General features: G+C 36.1%; 2 protein-coding genes across 5 annotated transcripts; both read right to left on the bottom strand.

Moving 5' to 3' along the window:
- Positions 1–5,882: 5,882 nt before the first annotated feature.
- On the bottom strand, positions 5,883–9,446 carry LOC103454693 (L-2-hydroxyglutarate dehydrogenase, mitochondrial-like). Of its 4 annotated transcripts, none has more exons than XM_008394288.4 (6): positions 9,202–9,446; positions 8,282–8,659; positions 7,886–8,167; positions 7,298–7,734; positions 6,616–6,775; positions 5,883–6,240 (listed from the first exon to the last, which is right to left on the bottom strand). In XM_008394288.4, the coding sequence occupies exons 2-6, from the start codon at positions 8,558–8,560 to the stop codon at positions 6,124–6,126; spliced, it is 1,275 nt and encodes a 424-aa protein (XP_008392510.3). In that variant the 5' UTR covers positions 8,561–8,659; positions 9,202–9,446; the 3' UTR covers positions 5,883–6,123. The 4 variants fall into 4 exon arrangements, with proteins under 4 accessions (XP_008392510.3, XP_008392509.3, XP_070668440.1 ...); XM_008394287.4 differs by having other exon boundaries at positions 7,298–7,767; positions 9,209–9,437; XM_070812339.1 differs by having other exon boundaries at positions 9,209–9,437.
- Positions 9,447–10,597: 1,151 nt separating this feature from the next.
- On the bottom strand, positions 10,598–17,475 carry LOC139191467 (proteasome subunit alpha type-3). The gene is made up of 10 exons (XM_070812338.1): positions 17,222–17,475; positions 17,057–17,096; positions 16,828–16,911; positions 15,682–15,755; positions 14,922–15,008; positions 14,754–14,838; positions 14,588–14,634; positions 14,061–14,126; positions 12,792–12,882; positions 10,598–10,904 (listed from the first exon to the last, which is right to left on the bottom strand). Exons 1-10 carry the CDS (start codon positions 17,323–17,325, stop codon positions 10,833–10,835), a joined length of 750 nt encoding a protein of 249 aa, XP_070668439.1. The 5' UTR covers positions 17,326–17,475; the 3' UTR covers positions 10,598–10,832.
- Between the last annotated feature and the right edge of the window lie 204 nt (positions 17,476–17,679).

Below are 17,679 nucleotides of genomic sequence, written 5' to 3'. Positions count from 1 at the left end.
TTACCCATCTTATTTATATTTCTTCACTTTCATCCTTACTCGATGTACGATCCATTAGGTTCCAATTAGTGAGGCAGTGGGCGATTGTTACTCTTAACGATCGATTGTTAATCGAAACTACATTTCAATTCTCCTTTTGATGAAGATTAGCGTTTGCTATTCTTCAGGGCTTCCACAAACCATGAGTGACACCTAGCAGTATGTCATGGCTACCCAAGCTAAGTAGAAGTGGTTGGTGCACCTATCCAGTTACAATTACAATGCAATATGGTCATTCTCTAATACAATACTTTTAATCACATTGTTTGAGCGATAGTTTATTTCATGTCTACTATCCAATGTGATACTTCTCTATATGATTCAATTGAATATGATTTGGCCAAAGACTCTCGATCATATCTCAGAGTATTCTCCCTCCACCATGGAAGGTTAGAGATCCCTTGTTGTGCATTCATATGCCTACATGACTAGATAGCTTGACCCCAACAATGTTGTGGACACTCTCGATGGAATGCCTTTAACATGATCAAAGATCAATGACCTAACCATTAGACATCTATGATGCCTCAGGTCAAAAGACTACTTTGCATATTGCAACTTATGAGTTCTTACATGACATGTATGTTCGAACTCTCTTTTGATCATAGTTCAGTGTACTCGATTACCTTTTGAGCACCTATGTGTTTGTCTCAGTGTCCAACACTAAATGATTGGAGACTAGTCATACTCACGCTTGAGTTAACATAACACATACTAACCTTAGCGGATTGTCAATGCCCAATTGGTAATCCTATGGCTAGGAATGTTTTAGGAATGAACATAAGAGAAATGTCTCGTTAAGCTAACTTACTTAGATCAATTCTCTCTTAGATCAAATACATTCCTTGGATTCCCTTATTGCTTAAACACATAATACAATAAATAGTGATTAACAATAAGCTTTACCCTTCATTATATAATAGTTTAACACAATAAGTATTCCAAAAGCTATTACATCAATGAGTGGCTTTGTGAGCACACTTCCAACAATTGTCCCCAATGAACACAAGTTTGTATGCATGGGACCCAATTGGAATTGAGTAGGCAAGAGTAACCATGTCGGCATCACAACATGAGATCTTCGAAACAATCTCCAAAAACTCCAATAATTTAATAAATTTAGACACAACAACTATTTCTCTTCATCGCCTACGTACTTCTTTTTCTTATCGGATGTAACCCACCTTCCACTATGACAAATCATTACAGGTACTTCCCCCATGTTTTGTTCCACAAACTTGAAATTACAAATAACATAGGTGCATCAGAACTAGTAAACAATCGCGATTATGATATTAAAGTATAGACAAACACACCTTATGCACAATATATGCCCAACCTATGCACATAAGATGTTCAACATATACACACCATATGCACACCATGGACAAAATTGGTCAAATCTGTGGAATGCCACACTTCAAACAGAAATTGGAACATACCCACCATATCCATAAATCATTGATATAGAAACTTGGAAATAAACACTCTACCTTAGTACCCTCGAAAATCGAGCACAAATGTGCCTGCCGAACCTTCAGTCGCCAGAAGAGATGAAATTTTAGTTGAAAGAAAAATTTCTTGTGTTTGGCAATGGAAATTTTTTTTCTGCTAACACATAAACAAGAGACGGAAAAATGGCAAGAACACGGCAAACCTTGGAACAATGAGCTATGGGCCTAGAGACTATCCTAACCAAGGTCTAAAATATCGATGATATTGGAAATATCGGTAGTCCAAAAACACAGAAATTTCGATGGAAATATCGGGATATTATCGATATCGATAAAAATTGAATAAAAACCACGGAAATTGTAAGAAAAAATTGGAAATTTTTATTGAAACTTTGCAGGATGTTTATTTAGTCAATTTTCTATTAGTTTATCACAAAAAATTGGAAGGAAATGCATTGCATGATGGATTTAACTGATTTAAGTTGATTATATAGCGAGCTGGCAAACATTGTGAGTGCAGAAAATATGTAGTAATTAATGAAAGAAGTTTAAACACACCATAATCATTTATATATAATGAATTAGTACAATATTTTACACTTTATACATTGCATGGTAAGATACATGAGTGACTTAGTACCACATAGAGTTCCTATCAAGGTCTAAAATATCGATGATATCGGAAATATCGGTAGTCCAAAAATACGGAAATTTTGATGGAAATATCGGGATAATATCGATATTTTAGACCTTGATCTTAACCACCTCACCTTTATGTCTCATCACCTTTATTGTCAACTTGGGTTCCCTCCAAAACCGAAAAACTATGTACAAAGAGAGGGAAACCTGGAAAGGTCCCTCAAATAATAATAATAATATATTATAAAGGTAATGGGTTTTGTTTGGGTACTTAGTGATATGTTACCTTGTATATAAGGTAAAGAAGAGGAAGATTTTTTTCTTTCCACAAATTGGAAGCAATATTGAAGTTGGGACAAAAAAGCACTGCTACGGATTCCTACAGCTTTTGATCCACATCATGCTAAAAAGGCATTCCACTTCTCAGATAGCCAAACAATTCACAACACATAATGTCCAAGTGGAGACATGAAGACATGACACTAAGGGTTTTAACACCGAGTTAAAACTGTGGTACAACCTCGTTTTGTTAACTATTATATGGTGATAACAATATTGTGGAATGTATTTGCTAACTATTATATAATAATAAACAATCAAGACTACATGTGTTTGTTATCTGAACTGCATTCCATGTCCTAAAGTACCTTAATGTAAAAAATACGAAATATGTAAATACACACTATATACACTGTACATACAACGTAGATGACATAAACACTATATCACTGTGCACACGTCATGCAAAGGATATGCACATGTCATGTACATACAGTGCGCATGTCAAGCACATAAAATATATATTATATGCACATGACAAGAACATAAAATATACACTATATGCACATATTATGCATAAAATTGGAGATTGGGCAGCGAGTTGCTTCTACCATTTATAAGACACCATTTATGTCATGGTATTTGTATAGTGGATACAATTACAACATAATGCACAAGGATCACATATATCCAAAAGATTGCAATTTGCACATTACACAACTCACAATGTCAAATTATTCAACCAAAATAATCATATCATATGTAACGATAGTAGTGTGTACTTTACAATTCACAAAGTCAAAGTGTATACGTGTATACGTGTAAACCAAAACATTGACATATGGCCGCTGCAACAACCCCAATATGTTTGCCTCAACCACATAACAGAAGACGATGATGGATGGTTAGATATCGACAAACCCAACTGATCAAACAACAACAGCCATTTCAATAACTTTGTTGAAATCCACTATTTGATATGTGATATCATCAATCCCAACAAGAAAAAATTCAAATATTTGACTACGAATCCTTAACAAGCCAGTCAATGACCATTAATGTTTCTAGAGTTCTTAGAGGATATCATGAACTAACAAACTTCCTTAGCGACGATGGATTTCAAATCCCTAGAGAGCAAAATACAATGGTCAACACACAATTCGTGTGTAAAACTAACACAATTCAAATGTAAAACAAACATATTTATATGTAATAAATAACACAAACATCGATCTGTTCAAAGTAAACCGCCACAATGGGCAACCGTATTCCTTACAAAGTATGAAGAGGTTTGTTTACATTTCTTATGACAAACCCTCTTTAGATAGAACTTCCTTTTGTGAATCTCGTTATGTACTACCAGCAGCGGAATACCATTTAGTGATGCCTTACTTAAGAGGTCATCAAGTTCTCTTCTTCAGACTTGCAAGTTATCACAATTAGCAGCAACCACAACATAACTGCAACGTGAAAAAAATGGACAAATTCAACATAACATAAAGTTGGTTTTGGAAGATACAACATCTTATGGAAGACTGGCAATCGTATCATTACATATGTAAACAAAAGACTAACAATTCTAGTGTCTCACCAGCAATAACTACAATGTTTACTGTCATAGTTGGGAAACAAAAAAAAAACATTCAAATCATATGCCTACGAACTGTACAAGTAAGCAGAAACATACACAATAGAAGAAACATCACAACATTATTTTTCCCGCATGATTCGAAACTTGGCTTAACCACCAAGATCCATCAACTTATTGTTGACATTCCATTTTCTTACTTTATTCATCCAACCTGTACAGAAAAGAGATTGCCTCAAGTAAGATAATTGTGCCAATGCAAATGCCTTAAGTAAGATAATTATGCACTCTGTGTACAATTTCTTACATATTGTACTAACACTTCTAATTCACAAACTTTTTCAAACAAACACCAATTCGAGATCGAATTCACAAATATTTGCAAGTTCATAACAAAATTAACAAATATTGAGCATCAATTAAAATGCAAAACTCTAAGATTGAAACCCAGAAATCTAAAATAACAAAACCCATAAACAAATAAAATTTGCAAAACACATTTCATGCCCTCTCTTCCCCATTCCTCTTTTGTTCGACTTCCCATCTATGCAAATCCAAAAAATCTAATTGAACAAACTAGTAACTAGTTGTAGAAATGGAGACAATGGCCGAGTTTGAGAGAGAAAGAGATGAGAGACAGACAGATGAACCTAATGGCAGTGGAAATATGGCTGTCGAAACTTCACTGGCCGGAAAGAATGGAACTTTTCGGCCAAAATGCAAAATTTGGTACAAAAATCATATCTTTAAGGATGAAATATTGATGCAAACGAGAAACCCTCACTTCGAAGCTTCACTCTCGACTTCCCTCTATTTGAACTTGGAGCTTAAAGATTTCAGCTCAACCTAGAAACCTAGAGCTCACAGAGCTCTCGACATCCCTCTCCAACAAATGAGAACAGTGATGAAATAAGTTGAGGATTTTCAGTATTTATATGTAGGCATTTTAGTAATTTCGGTTTTGTGCATGGTGTGTATGGCATGTGCATGGCCGGTTTGTCCTATTTCTATTACAAGATTAAGAAATTGTCCAATTTTGGGGTATATCCCTTTCTTCTGTGTCTAGAATACTCTTTAGTTTCGTTAATTTTTTATCCAACCTCTCTCTAGACTCTCTGGAGAGTTCTTTTCTTCCTTTAGTTTCATCCCCCATAACACTCATTTTCTCCATCATTTGTCCTGCAAAACCACAACCTTCAAAATCATTTTTCTTGTGCAAAATCGTCCCCAAAACTACTATCTCCTCCCTCTTTGTCTCTCCATTTCTCTTTGTCCCAAAGCTACTTTCTCCCCTTCTCTATCCATTTCTCTAAAATTTTATGGGAAAAAGGAAAACTTTCTGGGAATTTTCGAGAATAAGGACAAAATTTTCCATTAGGATTGTTGTTGTTAACGTTTTGCATTTTTTTGTTGAATTTTGTGTTGGGATTTAGGCAGTGGTGAGGCTAGGTTTTAGATTTGGGAAATGGGTTGACAAATGGAGTTGCCCAGAAGCATGCTTGCGGATTCGCAATGTGCGATCGTTTTTGGAGATGGGATTAGCAATCCCTTGGTTTTTTGTGGGGTTTAGCTAAGACCTGCTAGTCCCTCCTTTAATCGAAGCAAGTGAGAGCTAGTATCATTAAACCTAGGCCCTACATGAAACAAACACGAGACTGGACTAAGGGTTAGTCCAATCCAGTCCAGTGAATTTTAGTGAGGGAAAACAAACACTCCCCTAAGGGAGTGAACTAAGCATGACAATAGACTGACTATAGTGTGATTCAAATTCACCTTTAGTAAGAATTGAACCTAAGACCTCTCACTTATAGGTAAAGATGAATACTACAAGACCGTAATACTAAGTAACATCTAATTAGTTGTTAGGGTAGGGAAACCAGCGGTTATTGAACACGCACCAACTGCATAAATAGGATTGTTTTACGTAACTACAATAAATCCAAACCACTACACTTTAGAAACTAGAGAATAATTACATATCACAAGTGCTTAAAAATGGTAAAAGTAGATACAAACTTTGTATTACAAAGGAATGAGGAGGAAAGAGGGAGAGACGGGAGGAAGGAGCTGAGAAGAGCCGAGGGATCTGGTTGTAACAGATTTAGCCTCTTCAGACAGGGTTCCTTACCCCCTGAAGAATCTCGTTGCTACGTGCTCTGCAATTCCCATGCTTGAAGTTAAACCGGGCGACTCTATTCCAAAAAGGTTGACGAGACCAGTTATCCCATGAACATCCTCCCCCTACATAGCCGTAAAATGATATATCATCAGAACTATCAATGTTGTACTCTACTGAACCTCTTCATCTATATAGCAAACATAGCACCTACAAGTGTAAGATAGTGTCTTTAACACATTTCAACCATATAAAAATATGACAAGACAGCTCCCCACACTACATTGAGTTTTAGAAACTAAAACCAGAGATTTTCACAGGCCAATTTGTGCTAGGTGCTGTGACAGCAGTGAGATGGTTTTATTAGTTTATCACAAGATCTTGGGCAAAAAAGAAATTGATTGGCTCAACAGAAAAATCAGTACCATGCACTTCTGGTTGTGTAGTGTATATATCCAAGATTTCAGGTTCAGGCGTAGGAAAAATATCCAAGAAACTACCTGTATCTGAAAATCAACTGGAGACTGTCGAGGACCTGAAAGCTTCGGTCGAATCCCTGCATAGCCTGGCTCAAGAGACCCATCCTTTAGATTTGGGTAGTACTTCCTTATCTCTGGGTAAAATAGCTCTTTGCGATTCGTACATACAGAATAGTCAAACCTGTGACCAACGCCTTGTCATGTTTTTAAGATTGTCCAACATCACACTTTAAGATTGTACAACATCACACTCAACATCAGATGCACCTCAATCAGGTCATTAAGATTTTAGCCTAGAAGTATTAAGCATCCGAACAAACATGGGAACGTATATAAGCAACGATATATCCTAAAAAAACTCCCTAAAGAATATTGACATTACAATTTACGGTTCACCAGAAAATAAGTGACTAGGACCTCCATTTGATCATTGTCTGAGGCGACAACATTAGTACCAAATGCATGCTCTAATGAAGCCTAACTTATGCAAGACACCAGAATTTGTTTCAACATAGGAAGGCAACATAATTTATGCATACAAATATAAATAAATAAAAAGGCTTAAGGAATATGCTCTTCTGTACAAGCATGGATAGAAATTTTTGGACTGAGTTGCGACCACTTAAACCAATAAACATAATGGACAATGTAGACAGTACTACATAATATAATAGAGTGGACAACAGGGATAAAGAAATGGTACTTATTCAGGAAGCTTGAAACATCATCAACACCATCAATCCATTCTACATCAGGGCCAAACTTGACCTGACCATTTAAATCCAGGGTAACATGCACACCAAGTCCACCATCCTCTGGTAGAGGATAAATCAAGTGTCTGAACGGACAGATTGTAGTATTTGATAAAGTGAAGTAGCATCCACGAGCCAAACGGGAAGGAGGAATATGTTCAGTTCGGAGGCCATCAAATCGCTTTGCAAGGGCAGGGGCACTTAAGCCGGCAGAGTTCACAACGAGTTTAGGAATAAGTATCATCTCTGGTTGCAATGGAAACTTTCTATTCCAATTTTCAAGGGTTTTGGTTCCAGAAACATGAAGGCATGGATGATTTTGTTGAATATGGCCACCAATAACAGTAGTATTATAGGAGAAGGTTGTGCCATGATTTTCAGCTTCTCCCTGCACCCATATGGGGATTAACGGTGATAGATACTACATCGTATAAAATCCAATATTCGATTAAAGATCCCGAAATTTTATCTGAAGCATGTACTTGAGTTGATCCTAGTGCAACTAATATAGGAAATGAGAAAGAAGAGAATGGAAATACCACCAAAGATAGCATGAGCGAATGTGTATCCACAATCCCAGAAAGCGGTGATAGTAAGGCTTTCAAACATGCCAATTCAGGTTCCATTCTCATGGCTTCTGAACCCTCCATCATTACCAAACCATCAACTCCATTTTGAATCCCGCGATGCATTAGATTATGCAAATTGGGAATCTCAGAAGACCCAGTTGCAACTATGAGTTTACCAATTTGTTTATGAGGAATATTGTGTTCAGAGCAATATTTGTACAGTAAATATCTTCCCCTAACACAAAACTTCGCCTGCCAAATGCATTAAAAAGTTAAAGGATATATTGTGCTTTCAACATTCAAATTAAGAATTGGGAATTTCTTGACATTAAAGTTTATGACTTTTATATTTGATTTTGTGGGTACCTTGAGGGAATGGGTCGGGTAGTAGATGCCGGCATGGATGACCTCGCTGTTGCGGGAGCTGGTGGAAGTGCCGAAGGTGGGAGCTGAATCTAACACCAACACCTCTCTGCCCTTTAAAGCAAGCTCTCTCGCCACTGCCAATCCCACCACACCTGCCCCTATTACCACGCAATCTACCTTCTCTTTGGGAACTCCGCTGATGCTACTGATACTGATACTGCAACTAGAAGTAACATTACGATGACTCCTCACAATTCTGTCCAATGTGCTTTTCAGCATCTTTCTCTTTCTAAAAACTCAACCGGTCCTCTCGAATGGACACTTAAAAGTTTCACATGAACACGCCTTCGTTGAATTTCACTACTTCCACTAGAAATTCTATTCAGCGAAAAAGAAAAACCAAATTTCAAATGCATATTAACAATCCGAAAAAACTTGATAGTGTTGCTATGATGAACAAGAATACCAAAACATTATCTATACATAAAAAACAAACTTGTCCAAATGGGGTGATAATCACTCCTCATTTCCTCCCACCCAATATTTTGGTACATATCATGCATGTCAAAGGCTATAACCTTTATATGAAAATGCAATTAATTCATAAAGAAAAGATACTACAACAACAACAACAAATCATTTTCCCACTAAGTGGGGTCAGCTATATAAATCCCAGAACGCCATTACGTTTGGTTCTGTATCATTTTCTCTGTTAGATCCAAGTGCTCTAAGTCTTTTCTTAGGATCAATTCATAAAGAACAGATGAACAAGAAAATTAAGACAAGGAAGCATCCACAAGAACCCAAGATCACTGGCCATTTCATTTCCTATTCATCCATCTTGATAAAGATAAACAAACCATCACAAAAACCTAAATCACAAAATTATATTGACAGATCCGGACAACTGCAATGAATACCTAATACCTCCTGATTCGCTTAGAACTTTCGCAACCTGAGCTCGCGACGATGGGTTTTCTCCTTTTCTTCAGCTCGTCGGTTGTCTCTCTGTGTGGATGTTACAAAGGGAATAGTCGAGAGAGAGAGAGAGGGAGAGCATTTAAAAAAAATGAAAATATAATATAGATTGGGGTTTTGGTTGCAGAGCACGAGACAACTAATTGTCCAAGTGGGCATTCCCTTTCTCTGTTTTTCTTTTTCAATTGTGCTTTAACTAATATTAATAATCTAATAAAAACTCAATACTAACATAAACAGATTGTACGGTAAATTAAATTAAGGGAACTTTAACGAAAAGCACCTCATACTGTTTACTTTAACGAAAAACTATATTTTTACACTAAAAAATCAATCATGGTACTATTCACTTTACCCTTTATTTTGTCCTTATCATTAAAACTCAAAGTTTTCAAGCCCTTTTCATTAGTTTTCCTTTAAATTAAAGCCTAGTTAATTAACAATTAAAACAAGTTACACATGCTTAAAAAAATAATCATATTATTTAACAGTAATTTAAATGAGGGTCTTCACACTTTACTCTCCTAAAACAAAAATTTGGTCATTGAAATTTAAACTTACCGGAATTAGAGAAGTATGTGTACTTCATACGCATCTCGGTATCTAATTCCCATGTTGCGTCCTTTGTTTCTCCGTGTAACAACAAATTTTTTACTAACGGAATTGTCTTAGTGTGTACTACTTGCTCTTTGTAATCTAGTATTTAAATCAGACTATTCATGAAAGCTCCCTGAAAATAATCCAAGGATGAGGCCTCACTAGGTGAAAGTGAAATGGAACCGAATTGAGAAGTGAAGCCTAATTCGGAAATGCACCTATGCAGCCGCGCTAAGTGAAACCAATTTGGTTTTGACTACTCATCTAATGACACATGTATATAACTGATAAATTTAAATAATTATTTATATTTATAGTTCGGTTCAATTATAAGCGGTTCTACTAAGGTGAAAACTAGAAGCAAAACTAGTATGAACGGTTCGGTCCAATTCTTGAACATAAATTGACTTTTTTTTTTTGTCAATATGGTTTTTTGCAATTTGAATCGGTTTCTCGATTCCACAGGTTTTATGGCCACCCCTGTTCCTTTCCACGTAATTTGATTGGTTAGGGTCCGCAAGTAGCTGTGAACTTGAATGGCGTCTAAAGGCTTGCATTTCATTTGTAACACTATTTTCATGTTATAATTTTGATAGATATGATTCTTGTAAAAAAGTGTCACCAAAAAAAAAAAAACAAAATTCCCATTCGTTTACGGAAAAATCCCAAAATATGTTTAGAAACAAAACTTGAACGCCAGCAAAAGTTTTAGCAAACTCACAAGTGAAATAACAGAATTACTTCAGCAGTTCAAAAGGAGAATGTGCATAATAATGTAAGTGAGACTGTTTCTCAAGCATCCTACAGATGTGGTTTGCACCACAACGTCGGTAAATTGAACATTTTAACGTACAAGAAATACTGCAGCAGCCCAAGTTGGCTAATGAAAATCCATCAATCTTATCTCATTAACCCTTTTCTGTTGATGTTCTTCTAGTAGGGTTTCAGAATACCAACACATTATTTCATCGGCTTCTTAATCTGCATCCATTTCTTCCAATGCTGCTTTAGCCGCTGCCTTTGCTTCCTCTAGAAGCTCATCCGGAACCTGAATAACCAATAACAAAATCATCAATCTACAGTATGGCAACACAGCCTTTCAAATATAACTACCAAAAAGGGAACACAACCAACAAAAACAACGAAGGCAAAAAAAATTATAACAGTATGAAGTAGCTAACGGAAACAAAGAACAACAACAACAACAAAACATTTTCCCACTAAGTGGGGTCGATTGTATGAATCTTAGAACGCCATTACGCTCGGTTCTATGCCCTATCTTCCATTAGATCCAAGTACTCTTAGTCTTTTCTTAGAGTCTCTTCCAAAATCTTCTTGGGTCTTCCTCTACCCCTTCGGTCTTGAACTTCTATCCCGTAATCTCATCTTCTAACCGGAGCGTCAGTAGGCCCTCAATTTAAATGCATCAGAACCTTCCGTGCTAAATCATCAAATTTGATAAAAGAAAAATGTGGAGGTATATAGCACACAAGTTCGGTGAATCAGTAAGCACTTCTAGCTAGGAATCACACACAACTCAAACACCACAAACTCTAAATCATGTACTGGTTGAGATGACTTGCGTTTTAATGGGGAAAGAGACTAAAAACAGCAACTAGGCCTTCAAACGAGAAGCACCACATTTTTCTTACCACCAAACAGAGGTACGTGGGTCCCACCAATGTCGGTCCTAACTACCTTCATTTGAAAGGTGGCCAGCAAGGTGGTCAATATATGTAGTACAAATAGCAGCACTCAAAAGAGGATTGTATTCAAATCAATGTTTTAAAAAGCGAAAGCATAGGCGAGACGTTTCATGAATAGCCCCGGCTATGTGAAAGCCTTGAGGCGTGAGATGAAGCCTCATGGGACCTAAATTTTATAATATATACGTATATATATTATAGATATAAAATATAATACTTTGCAAAACAAACATCCTTTGTCATTCAAAAGTGCACAAGTCATAAACAAGTTTAACTCAAAAACATTAAAAATAAAAAATCATTCATCCAAATATGCTCCACATACATCGAAATAAAAACAAACAAAAAAATTGACAACGAACAGTCTCTTTCCCTCGTTAATATCCACTTTATTTACAATACTAATATGGTCTACATGCAGCCCCCACCCACTCTCTTTCCCATGGTACACTCTCCCTCACTCTCACTTTCCCTCTTCACTGAGTGGTGGCAGTGCTGCTCAGTTGGTGGTATCGCGAGAAGAGAAGGGAGGGTTTCAGCAATTCACAGAGAAGAAGAACACGAGGCTGTCGAGGACTCGAGTGTCGAACGAAGAAGACTGACAAGAAGTTTTATAAAATAAAATAAAAATGACCAGTTTGCCCTAAGGCACACCTCGATCACGTCTAGGCGAGTTTTTGCCTACTCCCACTGGCAAGAGGCGTTTTCACCCCAGCCCACCTCCAAAGCTGCTTAGGCACGCCTTGGGGTTTTTTTAGAACATTGATTCAAATTAAGTCTTAGATCATAATGAAAATCTTTTGCATAAATAAATCAAGATGAAAATTGGTCATACAAATAAAGAGAATCAACTCAGGCTCCAAAAATGTTCTCAATTTTTGTTCCAAACGTTAGCATTTGTGAGACCCGCAATTGAAATGTACAATTCTACATCATCCAACTGAGATATAGGTTATTGGTCATGGAGTCATGGGCCACTCAACTGATCGGTGGATCCTTAAGAACAGCTATGGACTCATGCTTAGAATTCACAAAGAATGGTGTGTAACAAACAATTAAAAGGAAAATAGAAAATGAAACAAAAAAGAATTAAAACAAAAAAACTTCTGAAAACACAAAATGTCAAAAGGATGGTATGAGAAGCATATGTGGCAAATAAAAATAAAAGCCATGTCGTAAATTAGTTTGAAATTTGCAGGTGTCTTGAACTCGGAAAGAAAATCAGATACCTTCTGATGCAGACGGTTTGATTCATCACAGACCCAGCTCATTTCTAACTCAAACTCCTTGTCCTTTGCCTCATCATGAATTCCATAAATGCTGTTGTGCATCATTGAATATTTAAGTTAGTAGAAAGTTCAGATTGAGCATCACTAGAGATTTATAAATACATGAATGCTACAATATTTGTTATGCAATGTGGGGGTGATATAACATGAACAAGTTTACTATTAGATCACTTTTTACAACAAGCACATTAGTTCAGGATATAAATCAGGGCTAACTCATGAAGCATTTGAAACAACCAAATGTCAGAAACAAAAAAACAAATGACCCATTAAAATAAATATATGATCAAAGAAATACAAACTAATATTCATAACAATTATGCAACATGCCACTGCCTCTTTGAGGATCCAACTTGAGGAGTTGTATTTCACCCGTCATATCAAAACATTGACAACTAGATGCACTGTGAAATAATGAGTGAGATACATCTGGCTAATAACTTTTTTATTTTTGGTGGAAGATAAAAATGAATTCTCTTTAGAGATTAATAAGATTACTTGAGAGTTGAGATGGGAATGCTGCACCACAACATGGCTAAGCCAAAAGGAAGCAGAAAATAAAAAACAACAGCAATAGGACCAGAACAAAGCCCACAATTAAGAACTGCAGAAACCTTAAACCCAAGGAAGAAAAGGGCCTTGAGGTGCAAAATCATTAACTTTTACAATAGACTTGTAAAGATGTATCTCTAACCCCACAAATTCCCCACCATGTAGACTTTTGTGGATCTATCTCTTACCCCATATTACCTTCCATATGGGTAACATATAAATTTTTGTCCAAAATCTTCCCAGCTACAGGGCATAGAGTCCAAGAGCAGTTCTGCCCATGTGCAGTCCTCATCTGCTCAACTATCGTTTAATCTTACACAGACACCAAACTTGCACAAAGGCAACTGCCTTTGCTTAGTTCACAATTAAGTCTTCTTTCCTTTTTCTTTTCTATTATAGTTTGTCCAGTAATTATTCCGTTAAGAAGGCACAGTTCGAATAGCTGTTGTAGCAACTCTCATTTGTTACAGTACAATAAAAAGAAAGGACGCATACTGGTTTAGGCCTATAAATGGAACAGTACACTTTAAACTAACCATTATTTAATGACCTTGTAACAAAATAACTCCATGTCTAAAAGTCTATAGCTAGATGTCATCATCATTATTATCAACTTAAAACGTGCAGAGCAAAATATTCATTGTATATGTCACTCACATCTTGGCTACTTCAATAACGCCTTGCCGACAAGTCAACTCCGAAAGCTTCAACTTTTCAATCTCTCTGTCATCACATGATATGGATATATAAGTATCACCATTCAAATTTCTCAGCACAATAAAATATAATTAAAACGTATTAAAGTCAGAAAAAAATTGACATTAATGTCTTTGTTAAAATGTAAAAGACACATGCTCTGAGAATCCTTGTTGTTAGTATAGGCTCTATACAACCTGGTAGATTGATTTTGGTTTGGTCTTTGACTATTTGATTCAAGGCTTACAGTTTGGTAGTTCAATTCTTGTTTGATGCAAGGTTTATAGACAGCCTATATTCTCAAATGTTCCTTAAACCTAAAATCTCTTCCAGCCTAGTTCTACCCTATTTTGTTCACAAGCTTTCAGAGTGACCAAGATGGACCAAATTGAGCCCATATTAATAGGAAAATTTTCACACAAAGAAAAAAAGTTTATAATACTACGATATCTGTCAGAAAAAATTTAGAAATCAAACTCTCAACTTACGTCTTAGCAGCCTGCCTGCCTTTTCCAATTGCAGCACCAAAATACCTCTAGATGATATGCACAAGCAAAGATTAATACAAAAAACCAAAGAAAAAACATAATGAAAATGTTCAAGGATAAAAACTATTCTTATAGCAATGACAACCAGATACAAAAGTAAACCTACATAAGAAACACCAGATGGTTCAACCATGTATAATTGCGGCCCATCTCTGTCATAACCACCAAGGATTATCCCACATCCAAAAGGTCTGCAATATAACATTCACAGATAATAAGAAGACATGAAAAGAACCTTTGAAATGACAACATGAATAGTGAGTTCTCAACAAACCTGAGCCACCAATATAGTGTACACAAATGCACATAACTAGCAACACGTTCAGCAAGTTCCTTAACAGGAATCTGTTCACCATACACACTGCAGGAAGAATCATAAAAATAAGGACAAATAAACTAAAAGTACAAAGACCAATCATGCACATGCAAACAATTATGATGCAACATTTACAGAACTTGTTCACCAACCAAACTGTCTAGATAACTCGAGCGGATATTAACAAAATTGACCTCTTAATGTCCATTATTAACAGGCGTTAAACAAGAATAAACAAGTCCTGACTCCTGAAAATACAAGTGTATGTAAAATAGATAATAGCCACCAAGTGAGGGACCAGAAATTATTTTCATTTTATAAAGGTGCCAGCAGTTGTAAAGATTACACTGTGTGCGTATAGCATGCAAGTGGGATTCAAACAAAATATTTTAGGCCTTTCTATTGACTCATTAAACTACCTGCCAAAGTAAGACTATATATACTCATAATCGATCAGACCAACTTTAAGTTGATATTTAAATACAAATCCAGACTAACATATTTAAATACAAATCCAGACTAACAGACCTGCTCATTCAAATTATACTAGTGTGACAAACTGAAAGAGAAAATGTAAGGATAGTAAAGGAAGGATGGATTAACACAAATCCACGAGTGATAGAGAGGGAGAAAGAAAATGTTTAGACGTTCCAAAGAACCAAGACCTTCTATGTTTTCTTGTTTGTTTCATACATGAAATCCAAAGGAAAAGGCAAACCTTTCATAGTTGGTAGCTTCAGACTTGGTCCTAGCAACAATTTGCCTACCATCCGCAGCTAATCCTGCCACTGCCTGCAATTGGTAAATATCACAAAATGCATCAAACACTACTTTTGAAAGTCAGTTCTCTGATGGTAAGATTGATTGGATATACTTAAGCCACCAAAATTCTCAGACAAAACTCTTAGGATGTCAAAAAATCGAGATCTGGCACCAAAATGTTTGAAAATCTGTGTATATCATACATTCATTGAATATCTCAACATATCCGCCAATAAGCTAAGGAATTAAGGATGCATCAAATTATAGTTTGGAATTAGTTATACAAATTCACATGCTGTTTAGAAAAACATATCACCAGTTTGACGAAAGCATAATAAGGAAATCTTAAAAGGAAATGCACGAATGGTGCAAGATTCAGGCTAGCCCAGTCTTGCAGATTCAAACTGTGACTTTTCTGTTCCCAATGGCATTTGAAACTAAGCAGCAGTCAATATGCTACTCGTTTTCAAATACAATCCCAATGATGAGCATATATACATTAAGATATGGAGGGTAAGTCAGAGATATTCAGGTGCTAACTCCTGTTTGGTTGAAGAAAAAAAGGGTCTGTAAATTTGTGAAAATAAATCACTCTTTGAGCACCAGGATTGCTTTAAGTTTAGGAGATAGATCTCTCATATTTTTAAGCCGCAAGAGAAACACCTCTTTCTATTCAAAACGCAGTTAGAGGCCAGAGCAACCGAACTTTCAGATAACCCAACAGCAAAACTGAACTATTTTAACATGTAATAAAAGATTTCTGTAACTTTATATATAAAAATGAAGGATAATATTGATTCAACAGTTACAAGTAGTATTGCTCCTTCCTCACACCCTCCATTTCCTTCATAACTCAGTAGTTAATTCAAATTTCTTATGAAGATTATGGAATCTCCCTCACCTTATATATGTCCATGGAACATATAATCGAACATTCAAACGATCATGACCACAACAAAATCCTGACATCCTTAATTAGCAGTAAAAGATATGTTAAAAACCAAAAAGTTAACAAATTAACCATAAGTGAGCTTCCTGAGCATTTGGTAGAACTGGGTATTAAACAAAACAGCAAAAATCTATAAAGAATCCAAGTAAATACCATCCCGGAGTGGCGATGGACTGAATGAATCCTTCTATTGGAACCGGGCAGCATCATCTTCGACGCTATGAGCTTTTCCACACCCTGAAATTCAAAATAAATCAATTTAAATAAAGAAAAACCCCTAAGTTTGAATATCCGAGCGTATGAGAGCAAGAATTTCAAAAAAATTATAATATCAAATATTTTTTAAATAAATAATAAATAAGAAAAAGAAAAAACGGTTTACCATAACAACGCCGTCCTTACATTTGATCCCAATAACAGTCCTGCAACACATAAATTTCCAATTAAAAAACCCTTAACCCCAAATCAGATGGCGAAAAATGCTGGAGATTGAGAATTTGGATTGCCGCGGGGAAGAAAATAGGGTTTGGAGAGGAAAGGTAGGTACCCGGAGTTGTCGACGGCTTTGGCGGCGTACTCGATCTGGAAGACGCGGCCGTCGGGGGAGAATGTGGTGACGGAGAGATCGTAACCTGTTCCGATGCTGCTCATCTTCTTCTTCTTCTTTTTTATTTTTCTGCTGTTTATTGTTGTTTGTTGAGTGCTCGACTGAGAAACAAACAGCTATAAAATAAAGAGACACCGGCTTCCCACTCAAGAAATAATAAATAAATAAAACACTCCACACTTTTGCTATTTGCTAATCCAAACCTGAACAAATCTAAACCAAAAAAAAAAGAGTAAATTACATAAAAACCTCTTAGGTTTGAGATCTATTACAATCTCATACAACATCTTTAAAACATTTCACTTTCATACCTCACGAACTATTTTATTTCAAAACAACACCTTTGTTAGATTTTCCATCCAATGGTCTGTTAAATGTTGACGTGGCTGCCACATTTG

This window comes from Malus domestica, chromosome 14 (genome assembly GCF_042453785.1).
Source record: "Malus domestica chromosome 14, GDT2T_hap1".
Classification (NCBI taxonomy): domain Eukaryota; kingdom Viridiplantae; phylum Streptophyta; class Magnoliopsida; order Rosales; family Rosaceae; genus Malus; species Malus domestica.
This window is presented reverse-complemented; position numbering and strand designations above follow the sequence as displayed.